The sequence below is a fragment of the Solanum verrucosum genome, unplaced genomic scaffold (genome assembly GCF_900185275.1).
Source record: "Solanum verrucosum unplaced genomic scaffold, falcon-dt-bn FXZP01000235.1, whole genome shotgun sequence".
NCBI classification, from domain to species: Eukaryota; Viridiplantae; Streptophyta; class Magnoliopsida; order Solanales; family Solanaceae; genus Solanum; species Solanum verrucosum.
Genome location: NW_026019948.1, coordinates 292,588 through 311,706, shown reverse-complemented (window position 1 = coordinate 311,706; position 19,119 = coordinate 292,588). Strand labels below are relative to the sequence as shown.

The window sequence follows — 19,119 nt, the reverse complement described above, 5'->3', positions numbered from 1 at the left end:
ACGTTTTGGGATGTATTTGAATTCCACCAAATTTAAGGAATTTTTATAAATTGAAACAAAGAGCAAGGATAAGATATAATTAGTTGTTAACCATATAAGATTTAAAATTATGCTATATTTGATTGAAGTTTATGAATATATCTCAAACTGCAGTAGGATAAATTGAAAGTAAGTCATCAAAGGCAAAGTAGGAAAAAAAGGATGATAAATTCTACAGAAGAGTCAAAGCTGAAAATAGTGATGTTCCCATGGCTTGCTTTTGGGCACTTGATCCCATATATGTTGTCATGCCCCGAGCCTACACCCTGGGTGGGACTGACACTCGAAGATCATTGCTGGCCCCAAGCGAACCCTTGGCCTGGCTTACTTAACTCAGCGGAAGACAATATTCATATCTATAATGATCAATGAAATTAACTGAACTGAATAATAAAATAACTGAGAATGTTTTAAAGATTAAACATTCAACTTGGCCAAAAGTGGCAATCCAAGTCTTTAACATAAGAATGATAATGCAATGACTACTGAACTACTAACTGTCTATTAAGCCTCTAAAACAAAGAGGGATGTCGGGACAGGACCCCCGATCATCCTAACATCTGAAAGACTAGAAAGCAAATAAAAGAGTCTTCTGGAATACAAGAAGGCTCACCAACAGACTCTGAATGCTCAAGTTAGATCAACGAGGCGCTGGATGCTAATCCTGGTTACCTGCGTCTGCATCATAAGACGATGCAGGCCAACTGGTATCAGTATATTGAATGTACGAGTATGCGAGTTGGAATGCTAACAAACATAGGCTTGATAGAGGTTCTGAAAGAAACACTTACCTGGCTCTTCTCAACTCATAAATACTCAACTCAATGTAAAGCAATAAAACATATATATATATATATATATATATATATATATAAAAGGCTTATAAAACAACTGAAAACAATCTTAGTTCGTTAAAGATAAAGCAATAACAAACTTAACTTTACTCATTTAGAAAGTAATATAACTTTTGTGGGAGATTCTTTAACCGACAACCATCACTATGAACCTAAGTGATGGTACAACGTTTTACCTCACGTTGCCAAGGACCATCCTATACCTTGCCATCGGTATAGAACCTGAACTACTAAGTGGATCCACTAGTCTATGCTAAAAAGCACTAAGGAATCATCTAAAAAGTATGATCCATTTTCTGCCCATGATGGCTACATGTTTTGTGGGGGCTTGAGTTAATATGAACTCGCGTCCCCATATTGGTGCTCAATACTACTCCCAAAATATACTTAGCTCATATGTTTTTAGAACAACTTCTTCTCTAGTTTGAGGTCAATGCTCAAACTTAGCTTAAAAAGCTCTCTTGGAATCAATGTTCCCTTTTTGCTGTTCAAAACTCTTTTGGAAATCTCAGTTTCCTCTCATTTCAAATGTGAAAAACATTTACTCTTGGAAATACTTAGTTCCCATATATCATTTTAAAGAAGATGAACTTTGCTCTTACTCTTTACTCAACTTCAAAACTTAAGTCTTAAAACAAAGTGAAAGCGTTTGTAAAAGACTTATGAAAACTTGAAATGAACTTCTCTTACTGACTCTTGACTTCTTTTGACTTTACTCTTTACTTTCCTTGAATTTGAATTATGGATTCAAAGATTATGATTTGTGATAGGAAAGGTCTCTTGATGTTTAGGAATGATTTGGAATAGCTAAACTTGAGAAAAGTTACGAAATCACCGTCTTGGAACAAGTCGCGACGCGGAGATGTTTCTAAATAATTATTCGCGAAATTAAATTTTGAGACAGTGGAGTCCGCATCCTCTCCGCGACGCGGAGCATATTTTTGTTCACTGGGAGAACAAGTCCGCGTCGCGGACTTGTTTCATGAAGCTTACTCGACTTTTTCCTTCTTCGTTTTTCAGCCTCAATCCACCTAAATTTGATTATCTTCCTTAAATTCGTTTTAAATCCCGTTGCCCAGCATGTATACTCAAGAAACTAACCCAAAGCAACCCTAAACTCAATGTAAGGATCTCATAAACTTCTCAATTCGTCCTAATTCGCTAACAACTTTCGAATTCAAGAATATTTGTCAAGAACATCAATTTTCCAACTCTTCTAGGATAAATTTCAGTGAACTAAACATGCTTGGCGCGTGGGTGAATGAACCCAACGCTATGAGAGACTCACATACCAGGTGGGATCAAATCCGAGATCAAATCCTTTCGAAATGATGAATCTTGCTTTTCCTCTTCTCTTTTCTCTTGCGTTCTTTCTCCAAAAACCCTAACTCTATTTTTCAAAAGCGTAAACTGAACCCACTCAGTTTAGCCCCTAAAAATATTACCAAAAATGAATTAATTAAGTTGGGTAAGGAAAAGACCAAGCTACCTCTTAAAAATCCGGATTGGACTTTCCTTATTCCAACAGCCCAACTTCCAAAGGGCATAACTCACTCATCCAAACTCGGAATCGCCCAAAATTAGCGGCGTTGGAAAGATCATTCTAAGAGCTTTCCAACCATATCTGGAACTACACTTAACTCATCCTGAGCTAGGAGTTATGGTCATTTTAAGTTGACCAAAAACTCACTTTAACTTGTAATTTTCCAGATTTCTTTTACTTTCCAAAAATAACTATTTCCAGATTTTAAACTTCTAGTTCTTTCTAGTTGCGAGATGTTACATATGTATCTCATTTCTCAAACTAATAAGTGATAGTTTAGGTATGAAATTCACACTCTCAATAGTTTAGGTATGAAACTAAAAAAAAAAAAAGATTGTTTAAATGTGTTTTTGACAATTATCTCAATATTTTGACAAATTAAGAATATTCAACTGACTATCCTTTGGTCTAAGTATCTCCATCATGATTTTAATCTATTACTGTATATTACTTTGCATAAATTCTTCAACTACACTAAGAATCTACGTTATAAAAATATACATAACCTAATATGTATTGAGTAGCTGCATTTGGAATATGTACTCAATAGATCGAATCTTACTATTTGATATCGACTGAGTTATAATTGGAATGGTTATGCCAGAATATGAATTTCCAGAAACGTAAAATGGATTTGAAATGAATTGTGGATGATCACTGAAATAATTAACTGATGATTAAGTAAACATGAATTTAATTTTATTTATAATAGCAAATATAGGAAATTACGTATGCATTTGTTGCATATGAAAATCTAGTGTTTACTGGTTGATCCAAAAATATTACTTGCTATCTGAAAATTGATAATCAAACTATATATATACGCAACTTTTCTTTAATCATGTAGTAATTTACCTTTGTCCATGCGTGTAAATTTTGTACGAACGAGGGCATACTCCCATTGTAGACTTGTTCCACAAAACGGACTGGTCCTGAAAAAAAAAGAAGGAAAAATTACATAAATACACAACTTATTTTTACTATATTTTTAAAAATTTTCTATCATATTATTGGGTACATCACTTTACGCGATATATCGATCGAATACATCACTTTATGTGATGTATCGGGATGTTGACTCGTTGAGTGATGTTTATGAAATCGAGACGTGATGTAAAGGGATGTTAAGAGATGTATCCGAAACCGAGACGCGATGCATCAGGACGTTTTGAGATGTATCTGAATTCCACCAAATTTAAGGGATTAATTTGGAAAAGAGTAGGGAAAAAATATAATCAACTCTTAACACTCTATGATTTGTGTAAAATTCCCAAAAAATAAAATTTCTTACTCTTAGCTTGGACTAGTTTTTTTAAAATTTTTATTTTTACAAAGGTGTTTGTTTAATCTTATTTTTAAAAAGTGTTTGTTTGAAAAGGAAAAAGAAATATGTTACGTTTGGAAAACATTTGTAGAACATATCCATAAATGTTTTTAAACAAAATTTTCTTTTGTAATTCAAACACAATTAATTCTCCCTCTAAGTTGAATAATTAATTTTAGGGAATTAATTTCTTTTTAAAACCATTTTAATTTATTTTTTTTGTCTTTTTTCTTGTTTTGACGACTTTTAAATTTTAATTTTCCACTTGATATGTTTAAAATTGCAAGATTAAAGGATATATAGTACTTATTCTCTCTGTTCACTTTTACTTGTCCATTATTTCAAAAATAAATTTTTACTTTTACTTGTCACTTTTAATGTATCAAGAACATACAATAACTAATTCTAATTATACTTTCAAATAATTATGTATCTTACCATTAATTACTAGTTTTCTATCATATATTGGGGAAGATACACGTAGATACATGTATTTTTGCTACAAATACAGAGAGAGAGAGGCGAGCGAGATAATAATATATCTCAGATACATGTAAATCACGCTAGATACATATATTTGTATGTATCTACCTTAATGGACACTCATCCTTATGTATCTCAAATACATTCGAATCCACTTGGATACAATGTATCTAAAACAAATTACACATAATTATGACCTTATATATTCAGAGATACATGTATCTAGATGTATCTTTATGCACCAAAATATGATAAAATTTATAAATATTACAGACTAGAGTGTATCTGAATAATTAACTTCTAAACTAATAAAATTTCTCATCTAAATATGACAACTTAACAAAGTAATATATTTTTTAATTTAAAACTACAACATTTTTGGAAAAGTTTAACTTTCTAAACTTTGCGTAGTATCAAAATCAAACCAATAAATTAAAATAATGAAAATACAAAAGTACCTATCTCATTAAAAATGACAATGACAGAAGAGCAACCTGGACCACCAGATAGCCAAACCAACAGAGGATCGGTTGTAGGCTCGGATTCAGATTCCAAAAAATAGTACAAAAGTTGCACCTCCTCATCTTTACCAATTCCAACATACCTACTTAATTAATAATTAATTACAATTTATAGTGTAATATCAGTATAAATTTTTTAGAAGTAGTAGTAAATGAAATGGCATGGACCCGTTATCACTAACACATCATCAATCACTATATATTTTTCAGGCACCATTATTATCGGTGTTATTTTCACCACCTCCATTATTACTATCCACCAGTGGCAAGGTGAACGCACAACCTTGAGGAACTTTTGATACATCTTAATCACTAGATTAAGCCTTTCACTTGTGTCAAGATGTGTCAATATTTACATATATATTTTTAAATCAAATTTGATCTCTATATACACTGTAATTTTTCGATAAAGGGGTGTCGCTTGACAGCCAAGGGTGGATCCGCCCCTTTCACTTTTAAACTTTTTTTTTTGGAGGGGAGAGGAGTGGGATAAGAAAAAAATAAATCTTATTTTAAAAGCATTTTTTTAGGGGGGGGAGTCGGGGTACTCGGTAAAAAAACTTTTAAAATCTTTTGGGGGATTGGGGGTTTCTGGGTAGGGGATGGGGTGAGGTAAGAAAAAAAAAAATCTTCTTTACTAAATTTTAACATATAATTATTTGAATATTTTTTTTTACTATATATATCTATGAGTACGCAACATATACACATAAGTGGATAAGATGAGTGTTTTTAAATTAGTTAATCAAGTAGATGAGTGTTTTTAAAGTTGTCAATAATTGGGAGATTAAAGTAATAATTCATGTCAAGTTTAAGAATGTTTTCAATAATTATCTCTTATTACAATCATTAACACCAATCATTATCACTACCATCTCTACAAATCATTTCCACCATGTTTGACATAGTTATTCTTAATTTAAAACTTGTAAAATTGAAATTCAAACTTGTTCTAAATATATTAATTCGAGCTCACCCAGTCTCTAGATGGAACGGGAGGCGGCCCTGCAAACTGGGAAGATACTCCACCGTGGCATCCGAAGTAGCTTGTTGTTGTTGAAGTTGAAGAAGAAGCAGAAGCACAACTTGCAGTTTCAACAAGTTCTCCATTATTCCTAAATTATTGATAGTCATTTTACTAAGTAATAAATAATAACAGTTATCTATAGTAATAAACAAAGGGACAAAATTTATAGTAATAAAGTTTAGTTCCCACAAGTCACTCTCCATGCAGGTGTCCCACTCAATTGAGTTATTTTTCAATAGTGAACCGAATTAGTTTGAACCATAGAATCGAACACCAATATCTGCACAGCCGTACAAGTAACTTTGTCCCTTAATACAGGCAAGTCCCGAAACAGAGTAGCAATTCATAAAAAATGACAGAATTCATAGAGTCAAAGTTGGAAATAGTGATGTTCCCATGGCTTGCTTTTGGTCACTTAATCCCATGTCAAATGAACTTGCAAAAAGAGGTCACAAAATCTCATTCTTGTTGCCCAAAAATGCTGAGATTAGACTTCAAAAACTCAATCTTTACCCAAATCTCATCACATTATATAAACTCACAATACCTCATGTTGATGGCCTCCCGTATGGAGCAGAGACTACAGCTGATGTTCCTGGATCATTGGAGAGTCTATTAGCAACAGCTTTTGATGAATTGTATGATGAAATCAAATCTTTTCTTCAAAATCTAAAACCCCATTTTGTTTTCTTTGATTTTGCTTATTGGATTCCTGATTTGGCACGAGAAATTGGGGATATCAAGACTCTATGTTACAAAGTTGTTTGCCCTGCTGCATCATCTATAGCATTGATTCGATCACCGGTTAAGACTACATTTATGGCATCAACTGCAGCTGAGCTAGTAAAGCCACCAGCAGGTTACCCTTCTACTACTGTGGTGTTGCGTGAGAGTGAAGCTAAGTTGTTATCATTTCTATTTCACGATTATGGCAAGGGTGTGACATTTTACGAACGATCGAAGAAGGGAATGACAGGATGCGACGCAATAGGTATGAAAACATGTAGAGAGATTGAAGGAACCTTTTGTGACAACATAGAAACACAATTTGAAAGGCAAGTCCTGTACACAGGACCTGTTCTTGCTGAACCGACAAAGGGGACTTTAGAAGAACATGGATTATCGGATTGGCTCGAGATATTCGAGGCAGGATCAGTAGTGTTCTGCGCATTTGGGAGCCAAATGATTCTTGAAAAGAAACAGTTTCAACAACTTGTTTTAGGCTTTGAACTGACTGAATTACCATTTCTATTAGTTGTTAAGCCACCTGAAGGGACAAATTCAGTAGAAGAAGCCTTTCCGAGGGATTCAAAGAAAGGGTTCAAGAAAAAAGATTGATTCTTGATTGTTGGGTGCCACAATTGGAGATTTTAAGTCACAAATCAGTTGGTTGTTTTGTGACTCACTGTGGTTATGGATCGATGTGGGAGTCTTTGGCGCTGTGTGATTGTCAATTGGTACTTTTGCCAAGACCTTTTGAACATACTTTAATTGCTAGGCTTATGGAACAACAACTTAAGGTTGGCGTAGAAGTGGAGAAAGATGAAAACGATTTGTTTACAAAAGAGAATTTGTGCAAGGCTGTGAAATGTGTTATGGATAAAGATAGCCAAATTGGTCATCTTGTGAAAGAGAATCATAAGAAATGGAAGGAACTTCTTTCGAGTCCTGGCTTCATGAGTAACTACATCGATAACTTCATTCAAGACTTGCATGAACTTCTAGTTCAAAAGACCTAGATAATTAGCAGGGGTGGATCTAATGTTGAAGTTACGAGTTTGCAGAATTCAGTGTACTGTGTTAAGAAATTTTGCTTAATATGTACGAATAATTCATCCCAACCGATTCAGAATTTATAAACTCAAAACTGTCTATCTAGTGATGTAACTTGCATTTTTCGAACGTTTTCATTCCGTGTTTATGAGTTATACACCTTCCTCTCAAATTTAGAGTTTTTATTTTTAGATAACATTTTTACCTCTAAATGCACTTCTGAACACTCAAAGAAGTGTACAAGTTTAGATCTAAAGTTAAGTCTGGTATATTTTAACTATGGAAAAGGACCAAAAATATTCTGTCTACATTTTATTAACATAGAAGAGTCAATCCATTAGCTGCATTACAAGATTTTAATTCCATCTTCAGCCCCTCTTCCAAATGACATGTAAAACCAGAACAGGGAAGATTTTGTTCACAAACATCTAAAGTTGGTAAAGTTAAGAAAAGATTATTTTCAGTTAAATAAAATAAAATAAAATACAGAGAAGATATATAGATGAAGTTGAGGACTATTTATAAAGGATAATAATTTATCCATCTTTTGAACATAACAAAACATTATTCAGGTTTGTCCGTACAAGCTGTGTGTCCTGGTCCCTATTAAACAAAAATAAAAATAAACGCAAAATTAAATACAAATATAAAATAAAAATAAATCTTTTTAAATATAACTCAAAATTGGTATAAGATAGTGTTAAATTAGGTCTTGGGCCTAACTCACACCCCAAAAGCTAGCTCAAAGGGAGGAGGATTGCCTAAGCCTTATAAGGAGTTCACCCATCTCATTAACCACCGATGTGGGACTTTTGTCATTCTTTAACACCCCACCTCACGTCCAGTGCTTAGCATCTGGTGCGTGGGCAATTTTTGATTTTGGGGGTCCCAACATCGAGTGAGATGGGCCCTGCTCTGATACCATGTTAAATTAGGTCTTAGGCCTAACTCACACCCCAAAAGCTAGCTCAAAGGGAGGAGGATTGCCCAAGCCTTATAAGGAGTCCACCCATCTCATTAACCACCGATGTGGGACTTTTGTCATTCTTTAACACCCCACCTCACGCCCAGTGCTTAGCATCTGGTGCGTGGGCAATTTTGATTTTGGGGGTCCCAACATCGGGTGAGACGGGCCCTGCTCTGATACCATGTTAAATTAGGTCTTGGGCCTAACTCACACCCCAAAAGCTAGCTCAAAGGGAGGAGGATTGCCTAAGCCTTATAAGGAGTTCACCCATCTCATTAACCACCGATGTGGGACTTTTGTCATTCTTTTGGGGTGTGAGTTAGGCCTAAGACCTAATTTAACATGGTATCAGAGCAGGGCCCGTCTCACTCGATGTTAGGACCCCCAAAATCAATTAAGGTCCCATTTTTTCTTAAAAAATAAAAATCGCTCTTTGTTTAAGTATTTTCTCAAAGTTAATTTAATAGTGTAAATTATTATTATAACTACTTACTTAGTCATTTTCTCAAAAAAGGTTAGTCAATTAATTAAAAAATGATTTTTATGCCTTAATTTATTAAATTGGTTTAAATTATTATTTCAAAATGAATAAAATAAATTCTAATTAATCTTGTTTTATTAATATTCTAATCACTTGTATTTCGAGTCAGTTGTTCCATTTTGAATCCTTTTCTCTAAAAAATCAAAATAAAATGTGTCATTTATTTAAAAAAAATTTTAGTTAGCCAAATATTGTAAGTTATTCTTCTCATGTTAAATCACCTTTTCCAAAAATTGGTCAAAAATATGGTTTAGTCAAGTCGCAGATCAATCGCATGTTAGCGGACACTTCGAATGCTTAAACCCTTTTCGAAGTGTAAATTGAACTCCGAACCTTCTTTGGTATTTTCAAATGATTTTTTTTCTGTTTAAATCTTTGAAAATTATAAGTTTTCTTAATTTCTTTAAAAAATTAAGTGGCAACTCTTTCTAAGTATTTCTCAAATTGTTTTATACTTAGTGTTATGCCGTAATTTTCCTAACCTTTAGAAAAAATCACTTTTCCAAAATGTTCTAAGTATAAAACATTTTAAGAAAAATACTTAGAAAAGAGTCGCCACTTAATTTTTTTTTTTAAGAAACTAAGAAAACTTATAATTTTCAAAGATTTAAACAGAAAAAATCATTTGAAAATACCAAAGGGGGTTCGGGGTTCAATTTACACTTCGAGAAGGGTTTAAGCATTCGAAGTGCCCGCTAACATGCGGTTGACCTGCGACTTGACTAAAATATATTTGACTATTTTTAGGAAAATAACGATTTAATATAAAAATAATAACTTACAAAATTTTATTAACTTTGAGAAAATAATTAAATAAATGACGCATTTTATATTATTCTATTTTTTAGAGGAAGGGATCCAAAATGGAACATTTGACTCGAAAATCAAGTGATTAGAGTATTAATAGAATTAGATTAATTAGAATTTATTTGATTCATTTTTGAAATAATAATTTAAACCAATTTAATAAATTAAGACATAAAAATCATTTTTTAATTAATTGACTAACCTTTTTGAGAAAATGACTAAGTAAGTATTTGTAATCATATTTTACATTATTAGATTAACTTGAAAAATAGTTAAACAAAGAGTAATTTTCATTTTTTTTAAGAAAATGGGACCTTAATTGAAATATTTGAATTAGAGACAAGTAATTAGAATTTTAACGAAACAAAATGAGTTGGTTTTTATTTGAGTCATTTTTGGTTTATAAAAAAAATTATTTTTAACTAATAAAAGAAGAAAGAAAGTTTCGACTAAAGATTATAAATGAAAATACAAGAGTTGATAAAATAAGTTTTGTTAGAAACAAAACAACTCAGATGAATAGTTCGTCTTTTGGGGAATTCAACTAAGTTAATTAAAATTCTAAAGTTAGAGTTAAACAACAAATAATAAGTAATCGCAATTAAATAGTTAAAGCGTAAGGAAGAAATTGAATTTGGGCCTTTCTTGGGCCAAATTCGCTACTTTTTTGGGGTTTAAACAAAACCCGTTTTTGGTATATAGCTCATGTATATCAGTGTATATGAGCATGTATATCAGCTCTTTTCGTGTATCTCCTGCTTCCGAACACCTGTATTTCGCCTCAGCCCTGTATTCTCACATTTTCGACCTGTAACTTGCTGTATAATAAGTGTATACTGCTGTATACAACATGTATATTGGCTGATATATTGACTCCTCCCACATGCATATCAGCTTCCCAGTGACTTGAACAAGGTGGGATTGCCTCGAAGAAATTTTACTCGATGAAATGCGAGGAATGAGTCCGAAGTGAACTCGAATTGGTGTCATATGCACATAAGAGAATTGAATTAGCCAAGGGAACATGACATGGAGTTATAAAATAATGGAACAATCAAATGAATCACCTGCTCACTGAAGTTATGCCAAGAAAGAGACAAACAAACTTTACACTATTATACATTTAGAACAAATCAAGCATTAGTTTACTACAATAACAACACTGCAAAAGACTTTTTGTTTCAACACACTAAGGAAAATATAGCTTAAATATTTAATCTAAACACATACATAGCTATTAAGCTGGTCAAATTACTACATCTGCTCCATTCAAGATAAAGCACACAAAATCTGAAGCTTTAATTCATTAACGAACAACAATCTAATGGTACAAACTATATTCGGAATTGAAATGAAGAAAAGAAAAATAAGAGGTGACAATACTATTTTCATCATAGGCAATGCAAAGAAATAAGACCAAACCACCTGATGAAATTATGCAATAAAATATATAACTTTACATTCACACTCGAAGCCGGTATAGAAGTTTTCTTTTTGACGTATTTAGAGTAAACCAGATTAAAAGGCAAACAAAGACCAACTCTAGATATAAGAGACATGACCTCAAACAAAATTTCAAATGGTATTCCAAGCCAAACATTCATTCACGTACTCTTGATTAAAAGAAATAAAAAGAAAAGATACACCTAGTGTCAAGAGCATAAAGCAACAACAATCAAAACTCTAAACTAAAGCAGTGGCAACCTAAGAGATGAATACAAATCAAGGTACTTGAAATTCATAATAGGGATGAGAACAACATAAATGTTCATAACTATCTAAAACAGTAAACATAACATAAGTTATTAAACTAACAGAACAACCGAATGGATACCGATAAAGAGAATAATTACAACTAAATTCATCTTGCGAGAATAAGCAGCACGTTAAACTAAAGTAAATCGAGATTGGAAGAAATTTTACCTTTTCGAGGATAGTGAGCTGAGACGAACGAGCTTGAAACAGTGATTCTTCTACCACAAGATTCAAATACTAATAATAGCAAGAATTCTGGGCAGAATTAGAGCAACTATCTTTTCGGAATTTAGAATCAAAGGACTAAAATGTGAAATTCTAAAGTATAAAACCTATTTGCCGAAAACTCAAATCCCAAAAACTCCCCTAGTTGTGCTTTTCTGTAAAAAAAAATTCTCCTTTTTCTTTTTCTTCTCCTCCCAAACGTTAATGGAGTGAGAGTATTTATAGGGGAAATTTAGGGCAGAACTTAGGGGGGAAAAAGAGTGGAATAAGGATGAATTCGAATTTGAAATTTGAATTCTTTTGGAGATAGGCTTTGGCAAGATGTTCGTTGTCCCAATTTTCAACGGAAACTAAGGTAAAAGAGAAGAGGAGGACGCGATTCGCTAGGCTCGAGGTCCGGGTTTGCCGGGATTTTCTGAGTTTGCGTGTTGTACGCTTCTGGATGTTGTCCGTCTTCTTCGCTGGAAGAAGAAGAAGAAACCAGGTGGGGTCGGGCGTTTGGTATGCTATAAGTTTGCTTTTGGGAATGTGGGTATGTATGTCTTCTGATGGGTTACTTTGATATTGTGATTTGGGCTGCTGGTTGGAAGAATGGGCCGAAAAGAATTGAATTGGAGGAGGAAGTAATGGGTTGGGTAATTGGATTTAAGTTGGGCTACGGGGATGAGTCCAAATTGATGAAAAATTGGCTTATGAATTGAGATGGAATAAAGCTGAAAAGGGAATTGAAAATTGGCCAATTTGTAACTTTATGACTTTGGGTAAAATTTATATAAGACGAATTAATATAAATTAATCAAGGAGCTTCTTAATCTTAACGAAATAAAATAATTAAATCAATTATAAAATAATTAATTTAATTGCAAACTAATTAACTCAAAATTATAACTATAATTTAAACTAAATTAAATTAATAAAATATTTAACTAAATGTAAAATCTTTTGTGATGATTTTCAAATATTCTTAAAATATACTAATTATATACATAATTATATAAAACACATATATTATTTAAAAATTATAAAAATGACACAACTATTTAAAATAACTTGCAAACTATATTATTTTTATTTTGCGATTTTATAAAACTAATTGTTTTATTCGTTCGAAACTGAAGAAGCTCAATAATTAATCTATAATGGGGAGGTCTAAAATTGGATGTCAACACTTAGAACATTTCAAAAGTGATTTTTCTAGAAATAGGACAATAACGGCACAACACTATATTTCCAGCATTGCAAAATCAAAGATTAATTTATTTAAGGGTGATGAGATTTAATATATGTATAAAAGTAATTTTTGATTGATATATACAACACAATTTTCTATTTACGAAATATAATATTTTGACAAATTAATAATATTCAACTGATCATTGACATTGTTATTGAGAGAATATTCAACTGATCATTGACATTGTAATTGAGAGGCCAAAATTTCTTATTTTGAGATAAAAACACCTTATTTTTGTGTTTGGCCAAACAATAAACTGTTTTTAAATGGAAGAGAAGTATCCCTTTCATATTTACATATATCCTTTATATTTATTTAATTTTGTGCTCAATTTTTTTTTGTATATAGTGATTTAATTATATTTAATCATCATGTTAATGTTATATCAATCTTAATTTTTTCTCTATGTATAATGTTGATTAAAAATTCGAATATGTATTAAGTACCTGTATTTGGAATATCTACTCAATATTTTTATCGATCGTATAGATAAATCTTACCATTTGATATCAATTGAGTTATTGATAAGAAAAAAATAACTTGAGAACAGAAAATATAGAGTAAAACAGAGACAATACACGAGAAAAGAATAACTTGGCTTCTCAACATACTTACACTGCTGCAGGAGTCTTTTTATAATGCAAAAATACAGCAATGGCTAAAGCCAAAAAAAAAATACTTCACCAAATTTTTCTCCTAAAAACTAGATAACAGTCCTTGTTTTAAAGTACTTCCTAAAGACTAGGACAAACATAACAGTAGGCATCTTATTTACTAACGTGACTTATTAAAAACTAACAGCCTCCCTTAAACTGAAAGCTTTCAAGCTTCAGTTTAGAGTCAGTTTCTTGAACTCTTCCATAGTGCCGATACCCATCAACCTTCTGAGATTTTGAAAAAACAGAAACTTGAGAGGTTTAGTGAAAATATCCGCCAGCTGATCTTCACTTCGGCAACTCTATCGTTCCTCCATCGTTCTTCCATCGTTGAGATCTAGCAGGAAATAATACTTCACATCAATGTGTTTGCTTCTTCCATGTAACACTAGATTTTTAGATAGCTTGATAGCAGAGTTGTTATCATAGAAAATTGTAGTTGCTCTTTCTTGTTTAAACTGTAGCTCTTCAAGAATTCTTCTCAACCAAACAGCTTGACAAGCACAAGCTATAGCAGCAATAAATTCATCCTCAGTACTTGATAAAGCGACAATCTTTTGCTTTCTGGAAGACCATGAAACAGCCCCTCTGCTCAACATAAAAACATAACCTGATGTGCTTTTCCTGTCGTCCTGATCTCCTGCATAGTCACTATCAGCAAAACCAAGCAAACTTGATTTCTCACCCTGCTTATAGAACAAACCAAAATCCTTAGTTCCTTGTAAGTAGCGAAGGATTCTCTTGGCAGCTAGCAGGTGAATTTCGGCGGCGCTCTCCATATATCTACTTATAAGACTTACAGCATACATGATATCGGGCCTTGTGGCAGTAAGATACATCAAACTACCTACAATTTGCCTAAACAGTGTGCTGTCTACAACATCTCCTCTTCCAACTTTGTTTAGCTTCAGGCCGAACTCAACGGGAGTATTGACTGGATTGCAATTCTTCATCTTGAATCGGTCTAAAATTTTCCGTACATATTTCTTTTGGGAAACAAATATACCATCATCAGATTGCACTACTTCTAAACCAAGAAAATAATGCATCTTACCTAGATTAGACATCTCAAATTCATCCATCATGGACTTTTTAAAATGAGAAAACATGGCATTATCATTCCCGATAAATATAAGATCATCAACATATAAACACACAATGAACATTTTTCCTGGTTCTTCAAATTTAACAAAAATAGAGTGCTCATATGGACATTTCAGGAAACCAACCTTTTGAAAGTAAGTCTCGATGTGACTATACCAAGCTTGCGGAGCTTGTTTTAGTCCGTAAAGAGCCTTTTTCAACTTGTATACCTTATGCTCAGATCCAATTTTAATATAACCAGAAGGTTACTCGATAAATACCTCTTCCTCCAGGTATTTATGTAGGAAAGCCGATTTGACATCCAAATGAAAGATAGGCCACAAATTTTGTGCCGCCAATGCAATTACCATTTTGATGGTGTCATGCTTTGCAACTGGTGCAAAAAATTCTGTGTAGTCCACTCCATGCTCTTGTTTGTATCCCTTAGCCACCAATCACGCCTTATACTTGTCAATTTCACCATTTTCCTTGAGTTTCGTCTTATAGACCCACTTGACACCTATGATTTTGTGCCCCTTGGGAAGATCTGATAACTCCCAAGTGTCATTTCTTTCAATAGAATCAATCTCATCATTCATGGCTTTACGCCATTTCTCCTCTTTGACAACATTCTCAAAAGTTGTAGGATCGCAGTCTGCAAATAATGCAAAATGGGAAACATCTTCATTAACATCAATCCCTGTTACCTTAAAATCCATCATCCACGCGGGCCTTCTGCGAGCACAACGAAGAGGCTGATCAGCTGTATCAGTCTCTTCCAAAATTGATGCTGAACTTTCAGCAGCTGCACGAGGAGAAGTTTCATAAATATCAGGTACAACTGATGGTGAATTTTCAGCAACTTCTTAAGTAGAATTTTCAGAAATTTCGGGTACCGCAACTACTTTTTCGACTTCATTATTAATTAGGATTGGAGTAGACTGCTGCATATTCCAATCCCAAGTTCTTTCTTCATCAAAAACAACATCTCTGCTGGTCACAACCTTTTTTATCAATGGATTGAACAGTTTGTACGCCTTGGATGCCTCGCTAACTCCAAGAAAAACACATTTCTCTCCTCTATTATCAAGCTTCTTCCTTTTTGCTTCTGGAACATGTGCATAAGTAATTGAACCAAAAACTTTGAAGTGGTCTACTGCCGGTTTCCACCCGCTCCAAGCTTCATCAGGTGTCATATTTCTAAGAGCAAAAATGGGACTTCTGCTCAAGATGTGAATGCTCCAATTCACTGCTTCCAGCCACAATTCCTTTGGAACTCTTCCTCGAGCCAGCAAGGTACGAACCATATTGAGAATGACTCTATTCTTCCTCTCTGCTACACCGTTTTGCGCAGTGTATATGCTGTTGTGAGTTGTTTTCGAATGTCGCGGGTCTCACAAAATTCATCAAATACATTAGAGCAATATTCTCCTCTGCGATCTGTCTGAAGGTTCTTAATGGTCTTTCCAGTCTCATTCTCCACATGAGCTTTGAAGGTTTTAAATACATTAAAAGCCTCCGACTTTTCTTGCAGAATATACACCCATGTCTTCCTGGAATAATCATCAATAAAGGTAATAAAATACCTTTTACCACCATCCGAAATTGGGTTGATTGGGCCACAAATATCTGAATGCACCAGCTCCAAAACACTACTCGCTCTCCACGACTTCCCTTTTGGAAATTGAGAACGATGTTGTTTGCCAACAACACATTCTTTACAAATTTAAGAAGGAGTGATGATTTCTGGAAGACCTATCACCATCTTTTTCTGTTGGAGAGTTCTTAATCCATCAAAACCCAAGTGACTATATCTAAAATTCCACAACCATGAAGGATTTCTCACTTCTCCCATATAGCAAGATTGAACATTTTCAATCTTCAAAGGAAACAACCTGTTTTCACAAAAGCAATAACTCCTTTGGAGGGATCAGAAATTTCACATGCATCATTTCTTAAGGTGATTACATACCTTTTTTCTAACAGTTGATCGGCACTTAACAGATTGCTTTTCAAAGCTGGAACATAGAGCACATTGGATATGATTTCCACACACCCATTTTTGGTTCTAAAATTGATATTACCCTTTCCCATCACATTCACAGTTGAAAGATCACCAAAACTAACTGACGACCGAAAATTTTCATTTAAAACAGTAAAAGAAGACTTACTTCCAATCATGTGGTTACTGTAGCCAATATCTACATCCCAAATAAGTTGTTTCTCGGGCTCGTTCCAACATGAACCGCCATCAACAAGGTTTCTCCTTCCTTATTCTCAACAAAAAATTGACTTTTCTTCTTTCTCATTAGGCAGCCTTGTACGACATTCGGAATGATAATGACCAAATTTATGGCAACGATAACATTCTACCTTGGATTTGTCAAAATCTCTCCCTCTGCCTTTGTCGTAGTCATTATTGGCTCTGAAATTTCGATTGCCATCTTTGCTGCCTTCATCTCTATATCCTCGATCTCTTTTTCCTCTTCCCCTACCTCTACCCCTTCCTCTAAGATTTGAGAAACGAGTATTAGTAGAAGCCTTCAAAGCCTGCTCTTCAGAAGATGAACTGCGGTTCATCTTTTGCTCATGTACCAACCAGGAACTTTGCAATTCGTCAAGCGATAACTCATCTATATCTTTTGAATCCTCAATGGAGCAAATGACATAGTCATACTTCGGTGTCAGGGAGCACAATATCTTTTCCACAATTGTGACATCGGTCATCTTTTCACCATGAAATCGCATTTTGTTGCTTATCTCCATTGTTTTAGCACAATAACTCATTACAGACTCTCCTTCCTTCATTTGCAAAGTCTCGAAATCCTTTCTCAAGGCTTGAACCTGTGCGCGCTTCACTCTAGTAGTGCCTTGATATTTTTTCTTCATCGAATCCCAAATATCCTTAGAAGTTTCTTTGCAAAGAATAGTTTCTAGGATGGGACGATCGATAGCCTGAAAGAGATAATTCTTTGCCTTCAAATCTTTCAACTTTCTTGCTTCGAACTCTACCTTTTGAGCATTCGTTAAGGTTTCACCTTCCGCCGGAGCTCCGATTCTGTCCTTGATAATTGGCCAATACTCCTTTGACCGCAAGAAATTCTCCATCAGCATACTCCAATGGTCATAGTGACCATCGAAACGGGGAATAGCTGCTTGAACGTAATTGTTCTCCGAAGCCATAAGCTAGCGAAATTGCTCTCTGTTTTTTTTTTGTTGAATCTATTGGCTCGGATACCACTGATAAGAAAAAAATAACTTGAGAACAGAAAATATAGAGTAAAACAGAGACAATACACAAGAAAAGAATAACTTGGCTTCTCAACAGACTTACACTGCTGCAGGAGTCTTTTTATAATGCAAAAATACAGCAACGGCTAAAGCCAAAAAAAAATACTTCACCAAATTTTTCTCCTAAAAACTACATAACAGTCCACGTTTTAAAGTACTTCCTAAAGACTAGGACAAACATAACAGTAGGCATCTTATTTACTAACGTGACTTATTAAAAACTAACAGTTATAATTGGAATAGCCATGCAAGCATATGAATTTCCAGAAACATAAAATGGATTTGAGATGAATTGTGGATGATCATTGAGCCACTGAAATACTATAATATTTTTTTTGTCAAAACAATATTATTGGATAATGTAATATGTATAAATAATTATACATGTAGCTAACCTTTGTCCATGCATGTGGGTTTAGTACAAACGAAGGCATACTCCCATTGTAGACTTGTTCCACAAAACGGACTGGTCCTGAACAAGAAAATTTCTTATTTTTAGCTTGGATTATTACTATTTTAATTTTATTTTTAAAAAAAGTGTTTGTTTGAAATGGAAAAAGAATTATGTTATGTTTGGAAAACATTTGTAAAAAAAACATATCGACAAATGTTTTCTAACAAAATTTTCTTTTGTAATTTAAACACAATTAATTCTCCCTCTACTTGTCCATTATTTCAAAATTATTGTTAATTGTCATTTTTAACATGTCAGTTATTAATTTTTCATGTTTTACCCTTAGCTTTATTTAGTTATTTCTCAAATCATTTTCCAAGACTCAATAATATTAAACATCAATTGATAGATATAGTGATCGAGGTCAAATAGTTATGCCAAATCTGAATAGTGAAAACTATCTTATTACATATCTTACCACTAATTATGAGTTTCCTAACATATATTGAGGATGATACACCTAGATACATGCATTTTTGCTATCAGATATTCTAAAATAGGGAGTGAGAGACGGGCGTGATGAGGATAGAGGCGCACGAGAT

At 33.6% G+C, this 19,119-nt stretch overlaps 1 protein-coding gene and 1 pseudogene across 1 annotated transcript; one reads left to right on the top strand and one right to left on the bottom strand.

The window, feature by feature from the left end:
* Positions 1 to 2,942: 2,942 nt before the first annotated feature.
* Positions 2,943 to 5,874, bottom strand: LOC125813592 (serine carboxypeptidase-like 18). The gene is made up of 4 exons (XM_049493072.1): positions 5,741 to 5,874; positions 4,694 to 4,847; positions 3,292 to 3,368; positions 2,943 to 3,093 (listed from the first exon to the last, which is right to left on the bottom strand). The coding sequence occupies exons 1-4, from the start codon at positions 5,872 to 5,874 to the stop codon at positions 2,943 to 2,945; spliced, it is 516 nt and encodes a 171-aa protein (XP_049349029.1).
* Positions 5,875 to 6,143: 269 nt separating this feature from the next.
* On the top strand, positions 6,144 to 7,530 carry LOC125813591 (UDP-glycosyltransferase 79B6-like; annotated as a pseudogene).
* The last annotated feature ends 11,589 nt before the right edge of the window (positions 7,531 to 19,119 follow it).